Source organism: Tupaia chinensis, unplaced genomic scaffold (assembly GCF_000334495.1).
Source record: "Tupaia chinensis unplaced genomic scaffold, TupChi_1.0 Scaffold000355_1, whole genome shotgun sequence".
NCBI lineage: Eukaryota > Metazoa > Chordata > Mammalia > Scandentia > Tupaiidae > Tupaia > Tupaia belangeri.
Genome location: NW_006159850.1, coordinates 1033862 through 1041895, shown reverse-complemented (window position 1 = coordinate 1041895; position 8034 = coordinate 1033862). Strand labels below are relative to the sequence as shown.

At 56.6% G+C, this 8034-nt stretch overlaps 1 protein-coding gene across 1 annotated transcript in view; it reads left to right on the top strand.

The window, feature by feature from the left end:
* Window positions 1-7405: 7405 nt before the first annotated feature.
* The window catches only part of ZC3H18 (zinc finger CCCH-type containing 18), a 62843-nt gene continuing 62214 nt past the window's right edge, over window positions 7406-8034 (top strand). The window contains exon 1 of the mRNA XM_027773441.1: window positions 7406-8026. Coding sequence (XP_027629242.1) covers window positions 7418-8026 — 609 coding nt within the window. The 5' untranslated portion in view covers window positions 7406-7417. The remainder of the gene's footprint in view (window positions 8027-8034) is intronic.

The following is an 8034-nucleotide window of genomic DNA, read 5'->3' as shown; positions in this document are numbered from 1 at the left end:
CCCGAGCTCCTCGCGCGCTGCCTCCGCGCCCTGCGGCGGGGTTTATTTCCCTGAAGCTGTCATTGCTCTTCCGGGCCACTCGCCTGGCACATGCCCGCCGCTCACGGCGGGGAGCGTCGCAGGTTCGCTTCGGAGAAGGCCGGCGCAGACTGTCGACCGGCTCTTCGGGGAACTTTGAGCACTTGGGGGCCTCCTGGAACTTGCTCCCGTAGCTTCGGAGCGTGTCGGGTTGGACATGCTGCCTTGTGTCCCGAGAGGCGCGCTGGGCTCTCGGGGACCTGTAACTTCCTAACCTTCTGATTAGGGGCGCAGAGGGGCCGAGTCCTCGGTGTAACCGGACTGCAGCTTGGGTACTGGAGCCACGGACTTTAAGCCTGTGGTTTTGCTCCTGCTAAAGCTTAAACTCCTCTGAACACTTTGACAGCCGAGTTTGCAGCACAGTAGTCATAGTTTGTCAAACTCACATCCATTTGGGGGACAGGGAAGAGGGTGTAGCGAGGCTTTCCTCATTTCTCCTCCAAGACTGTGGCATCTGCCTCAGAGCAGTCCTTTCCCGGTGCAGGGCTGGCATTGTCAGGGTGAGCCTGGGCTGGTTCCCACTTCCTGGCCCTGGGAAGAGTCTCTGCCTTATAATTTTACAAACTGAGCACATGTGTGGCACTGAGCCAGCACTGGGACCAGTCGTGTATGTCCCCAGTCATGCAGCTCCTCACCTGTGTTAGGTGGAAAGTGCTCGTCCGATGTTGTAAGAACGCTTTGTGGAAGTACTCCAGAGAGCAAACAGGTAAGGGTGGCCTTGCTCCTGTTGAAAAAAGTCTTTTACTTGATCACAGCTATAGATGGTCTTACGGTGAGTACTTCCTTCCTTTCTGGTGGTGGAGCTCAGGCAGTTTGGGGTAGTATCTGTCACCAACCCCGACATCCTTTCCCTAGGTGTCGTAAATCCGTAAAGTTGAGACTCAAAGTTTTTGTTTTTTTAATTTGCTATGGGGCATGTGTGCTTGCCAGAGAAAGACAGGGGGAACACAAAAGCACCTTCAAGGGGCATGGCCACGCTGCAGTTCGGGACTCTGGGCTTGCACACACAGGCGCCTGTCATGTCTTCCAAGCTGCATAGCTGGCCACGCGGGATCTAGCTGCACCAACCTCCATGCCACTGGCTGGCCCGAGGGTCAGACTTCAAGTAGACATTCCAGAATTTGAGCATCCAAATAGGGACTGTTTTATTGAAAGATAATTGTCCTAAAAGGTTGTATTTCATTGGTGGTCCTTTGCTAAACCTCTTTAGAACTCCGGTTTTGGTAGTAAATCCGCAAACCGTGTGAGGGAGTCAGCCTCATTCAATAGTCACCCCCGCGTTGGAGCAGAAGCTATCCTGCCTGGCTCAGATTGCTTCCCGGAGAGGGTTTGAGTGGTTGCAGCAGTTTTTCAGAGTGAACTCCCCGAGAAAAGGAGGGCCTGCCAAAGCTGAGACTGCCCGGTGGAGGGTTCCTAGAAAGAAGGCCCCTGCAGGTTCTGCACCTGCAGTGCCGTGGGAGTCAGCTGGGGTCTTGCTGAGCAGTGCTGGAAGGGAGACGGTGCCCTCCGTGAGTTGCCGTGTGGCTCTTACAGATCAGACACTTCGTTTTCAAATTTCTTTCTGGTGGTTCTGCCCAGTGAGAGTTTGTCATTCTCTCAGCACGCATTTCTCATGTGCCACCTGCCAGATCACGCAGACCGCAGGTGCACGCAGAGACTTATTTCACTCCCTTGGCAAGTTTACCTTCCTTTGGATAAGAGGACCAAAGATTTGGCTCTAAACTCTACTGAGGTCCTCAGTCACTCCGCATTGTGTTCAGAGACCCAACTGGGCAAAAACTGGGAGCGTGGCGGTCGGCTGAGACGTGGCCAGATGACCGCCCATTTCATTGTTTACATCCAGTATGCTGTACCTTCTCTCGGCCCCCAGCATTAAGTACAGGCTCAGACATTTCCAGATTTAATGGACCTCAGAACAGGACAGTGATACCCAGAGAGGCAGTTGAGCTGCCCAGACTGGGACCTGGAGCACGCCATCACCTGCTTGCCGGCGCGGCTCCTTCTCGTTGACAAGGTGCGCCCAGGCGGCTCCTCATGAACAGGCACCGCACGGGCAAGCTTTTCTCTAGAAGTTGTTCCTCTGATTAGAACATCCCAGGAGGTCCCATGGGAAAGAAGACGGCGTGGCCCTGTCCCTCAGGTAGCGGCCAGGGCCTCCCGACGGTGTCTGTGTGTCCAGCACAGCTAGGGTGGCCGCTGTTCATGGCCACTGTGATTATGGACAGTGTCCCCTTGCCATCCCAGGAGTGTCCCGGTGCAGATGACAACATATATGGTAGCTGTACTTGTCAGCGCCAGCTCTTCACGGGGTTCAGAGAACACAGGCATGAGCCTCTGCCATCCGGCCCGGGCTATGTGTGGGTGGGGGCTCCCAGCAGACCTGCAGAGTTGGAACACGGCGTGCTGAGTGGGGTCGTGTGCGGTACGCAGAGGCAGGAGTTCTTGAGTAGGGACCATCTGTGGCCCTCAGGATATACTGAACCCCAACGTGTAAGATGAGGTGTGTGTGATCAGGCTTTCCTAGGGAGAGTAGCCATGCCTTTCCTCAGAGTCTCAGAGCAGCCTGTGATCCCTAAAAGTCTCCACTGGCATAGAAAAGGGGACAGCCTTGGGTGGTGCCAGGTGCCCTTAGCACCACTCCCCTCAGGTCGTTGACCTGGTGAGCTCTGAACATTGCCTTCAGGAGTCAGGAGTCGACTGCCTTCTCGGCCGGCTGCCTGTGCACCCAGGTGTGTGCTTCTTGGGATCCTTTTCCCTGGCACGAGCCGCCAGTCTTGGGATTTTGATTTTCATCAGTATCTCTTGTCCTCTGTGTAAGGGTGGTGTCCCCCCCATGAGTTTCATCTGTTGGACTCGTTAGTTCATGAGCCAGATGTTTGAGCTTCAGACACGGGTACAGGTCATAAGAGACTCACCAGCTGACTCTCCTTTTGGTGACCGCTGCCCTTTAACTAGTGGTCCACATGAGTCATGCCATAGCTTGCCCGTCTGCGTGGAAATGTGTTTTTAGTTCTAGCAGGACTGACACAGGAGTAGAGCAGATTTGGAACAGCATATAAAAGTACACAAAACCTGTTGGTTTAATAGGACACTCCCATTTAGCATAGGCTGTGTTCCGAGAAAATGTGGGAAATAAGTTTGGAATTTGGGTTCCCCTTTCCCGGTGGAAACCGTGACTAGAAATGGGGACGGGTCGGGGTGCAGAAGCTCACCCCCCCGTAGCTGGGTGCTGTGTTCCAGGGCACACTCTGGAAGCAGGTCCGAGCTGTGGTCAGGCTCTGCAGGCCCAGCTGGTAGCCACGTGACCTCGGTTTCCATCTCCGCGAAAGGGAGCCGTGCTGAGTGGAAGGGAGCGCCTGACAGCAGTCTGAGCAGCGGCCACTGGTTATCCCAGAGTCGTGCAGTGCATGCACTGTCGTGGGAAGCGAGGATCATTCCGGGGCGCTCGTTAAGTGAGCAGTAAGTTACTCCTGAGTTCTCCGGGAGACTTGAGCTGAGCCCCGCGGAGTCGTGCTCTCCATGTACTTAGTTTTTGCTGTGGGGCACATTTACTCACCAGAGAAGAACACGGGGGTGGGGTGGGGGAGCACCCCTGAGGGGGCCATCACACAGCAGTCCCCTCTCCACTCTCCTTTCAGGATTCTTTCTGGGCATGCATGTACATGCCCCTGTCGTGTTTTTCTTTTCTTTTCCTTTTTTTCTTTTTAAGAATTATTTTATTGGGACCAGCAGTTAGCATAATGGCTGTCGCTGAACTCCCATGTAGCTGACTGCGGTTCAAGTCCCGGACCTGGTGTCTTAAACTCACGCTGGGTGCGTGTGCGTGCGTGCCTAAGATCTCAAGAGGAGAATGGAGGAGGAGGGATTGCAGTGTGGCCATCACCCCTGGGGGGGTGATTTCTCGCTTTCAGTCTCTCTGTCTCTCACTGTCTTTCTGGCGAGTGCAGGTGCCCTATAGTAAAAACCTCTTTTTAAAAAAAGGAATTCTTTTAATTAACTTTATTTATTTGTTTATTTGTTTAACTCGAGAGGGACAAAGTGTGAGAGAGAGAAAGAGTAAGTGAGAAAGCAAGCCGCCAGGTCTAGGACTCAGATTGCGGTTGGCCATGTGGGGCTCTGGCACCCTTAACCACCATTCCACCTGCTCCCCCACCCCCGTCATATTTTTCAAATTGCTGGGTCCAGGACTCAAACCACTCAGTCAGCCATGTGGCATCCAGCCGCCTTGCCCTCTACACCATCTGGCTGGCCCAGGTGTGTACCTTTTATGAGTTGAAGACGACCTGCACTTGTCTTCACCTTAGTGCAGTACAGGGTAAGTTCCATCCGGGGCACGCCAGCCAGACCCGTCGTCACAGGTATTTCATCAAACACTGTCCTCATCAGTGGACACCGCGGTCCTCACAATTTGGATGAAAAACCGAGGCCCGGCAAGGTTACAGAACTTGCCCAAGACCCTAACCCAGAAAGCAGAGGCACTGGGGGTGAAAACACTGCCCGCGTGGCCCAGGCTGGAAGTGGCCGTGGCCGCAGCCTCCTATGTGCTGACCGCAGCCTGTGTTCATCAGGTTTGGGGGGTGGGGGCGCTCTTTTCCTTCCGTCTTTACCCTGGGATTTCAAATTTGCAGACATTGGTAACAGATCGGTCGGGCCCAGACACGACAGTGAAACCACAGTGCAGACCAGCGTGTGCCTGGGCTGCAGGGCAGTCATACCGAGTTGTGAGAGTGTGCCAGGCCTGGCACGGAGCTGCTGGCAGACTGGGCGTGTGTGCTGCAGGGTATCACCTGTGGGATTTTTAAAAGGAGTTCGAAGGGCTAGTAGTTTTGCGGAACAGTTGGTTGGTTGAAGCAGTAACTTGGTTTCCAAGGTTATCGTTTGACCTGAGAATTGAAGCTGAGCTGGTTTCAAGTCAGGGACTGAGAGACCACCCACCAGATCAGTGTGACCAGCTTCCTGCTGGGTGCCAGGTGCATGCTTGGGCTGCTAGGATAGAGTCCCTGTCCCTACCCAAAGAAGACAGGCCATGATAAAGATGGTGCTGGGAAGGTACTGGTGTCCTCTGCAGAGAGTGCACGCGCACACGTCCCACCAGCCCCCAGAGAGTGCACGCGCACGCGTCCCACCGGCCCCAGAGAGTGCACACGCACGCGTCCCACCGGCCCCCAGAGAGTGCACGCGCACGCGTCCCACCGGCCCCAGAGAGTGCACACGCACGCGTCCCACCGGCCCCCAGAGAGTGCACGCGCACGCGTCCCACCGGCCCCCAGAGAGTGCACGCGCACGCGTCCCACCGGCACACTTTGAGAGGGTTTTGCTATAGGGCGCGTGCGCTCGCCAGACAGACAGAGACAGAGAGACAGAAAGAGAGAAATCACCCCCCAGGGGGGATGGCCACGCTGCAGTCCCCTCTCCTCCATTCTCCTCTCGGGATCTTGGGCACTCACACACACGTGCCCGGCGTGTGTTTAAGCCACCAGGTCCAGGACTCGAACCGTGGTAGACTACATGGGAGTCCAGTGACACAGCCATTACAGTAACTGCTGGTCCCAGCCATTTCATTTTTATAAAGAGGTGAGTTCTAGGTGGTGGTATAGTTACGGTGTTGGACTCCTACTCAGCCAACTGCTATTCAAGCCCTGGACCTGGCAGCTTGAAAAAAGTCATCCTGGGCGTGTGTGAGTGTGTGCCGTAAGTCCCAAGATCAGAGTGGAGGAGAAGGGCTATGGCACAGCCACTCTCCCCTGGGCAGTGACTTCTGACTTTCCCTCTGTCTCCCTCTGGTCAACACACGCACCCTGTGGCACAACCTTAGAAAAGAAATGTGCAGTGAGTCCCAGGGGATTTGTCCGAATGTGTACTCAATCAGATAGTTTCTATTCACAGCAAAGAAATGTGCGTTTCTGTTTTTTAAGATTTTTGCCTTAGGGTATGTATACTGGCTTGAGAGACAGTGAGGGGGGATGAAAAATCACCCTCTAGGGGAGATGGCCATGCTGCAGTCCCCTCTCTATTCTCCTGGGATTTGGGGCACACACGCATTTGCACACAGCGCGATTTTCAAGCCACTGGGTCGGGACTTCAACAGTGGTCCGCCACGTGGGAGTACAGTGCCTTAACCACCACACCACCTGCTGGGACCCAGAAAATGTTTTTAACTATAGCTTCAGACACCAACTTTTGATACCATGTGTCTTTAAGCAGGTTTTTTTAGAAGTATACATTTTAACTTCTGTAAGTACATAAAATGCACATAGTTACACATAACTGTAACAGGTGAGAGAGAGATCTAGTGTGGGACTCAGCTCCTACGCCCATGCTGTCTCAGGGCGGGGAATGGTCTATTGCCGAGATCTTGAGCCAATCCAAGCACAGCTGCTGTGGGCTGTTCCTCCCAGAACGAAGAAGCAGGTGGACCCAGACTTCCCCAGCTCCTGCTATTCCAGATCAGCTAAGCTCTGGCCTGGTGTGGTGGGATGCCTGCCTAGGGACCGTGGGCGTGGGGCCGTCGCGCACCCTCGCCCGCGTATGCTGTCTGCCTCCCAGACTGAGTCACGCGCTTTCTGCAAGTCCTCGAGGGGACACCCAGAATGTGCTCATTCCACAGTGAAGTCTGGATTGGGGGAAGTAGGCATGGCCTCCCTCGAAGGGACACCGTGGTCTCTTCTGTAAGCACGCTCCTTGGACATGGGGACTGTCCTGCCAGCTGCTCCGCACAGCCAATCCTAGTGCAGACATGGTGCTGCTGCGGACTAGGGCGCCCGCCAGGCCTGCCTGTGAGCACCACTGCGACTCCATCCAGGTCACAGGCCTGGGTGCGGGCTGGGGCCGTTTATAAAGAGCACTGAGGGTCTGCCCAGGCGGTCTGAGGCTGTGCCTGAGAAGAACATTCAGGACAGGTGCAACTCCAGGCCTAGAGGCACCCTGAGGCTGCCCAGGTTTCTGCCGCTGTCCCCTCTGGTCGGCCCAGGTGCAGCCTCAGCCACGCCACCTCGGGCCGTGCAAGGGTTTCTTGCATGTCGGAAGTGATTTTAGCATCTGAACGGTGTTCCCGGCTCACTCCCAGCTACTGCCAGCTGCCCTTGATGGGGGCACGGGCCGAGCACGCCGCAGTGGCATCGTGGATGGAGTGTGGCCCGTGGCCTGCAGTCAGGGCTCTCATTTCTCTACAGAAGGATGGTGGGCTGGGAGGGGCTCGGCGGCCAGAGAGTGGAGTCCTGTCAGCTGGCGCAGGCGGGAGACCTGGAGGCCTGGATGGGAGGCCGGGCGGCGGCCAGCGCCTGGCTCACTCTGGCTCACTGCCCTGTCTCTTGTCTTCTCTTTGCAGAACACGGCCCTGATGGATGTGGCCGAGAGCCCTGACCGGGACCCTCGCTCGCCAGAGGACGAGGAGGAGCAGCAGGGGCTCTCTGACGACGACATCCTGAGGGAAAGCACTTCCGAACCCGAGCCCGAGCCCGACGGCACCAGGGGCAGGGCCTCCGACTTGGAGGACGAGGACCATGTGGCCGGGGTGCCAAGCCAGGGCGAGGAGGAGAACCGCTCCGATGACGAGGACCGGGCCAGTGAGCCCAAGTCCCAGGACCAAGACTCCGAGGCTAACGAGCTGAGCAGGGGCCCAGCGAGCCCCCCGGGGGAGGGTGGGGATGAAGGGGAGGACGACCAGACCAGCGACCTCAGGGATGAGGCCTCCTCCGTCACCAGGGAGCTGGACGAGCACGAGCTCGACTACGACGAGGAGGTGCCCGAGGAGCCGGCCCCGCCCGGCCCCGAGGATGAGGCTGAGAAGGCTGGGGCCGAGGAGGACGAGGAGAAGGGGCACGGCTCGCCCGGGGTGCAGGGCAAGGCCGGAGCGGCCCAGGGCGCTGGAGAGAGGGAAGCCCTGGAGGCGGCCAAGGAGAAGAAGAAGGAGGACGACGACGGGGAGATCGACGACGGGGAGATCGATGTGAGTCA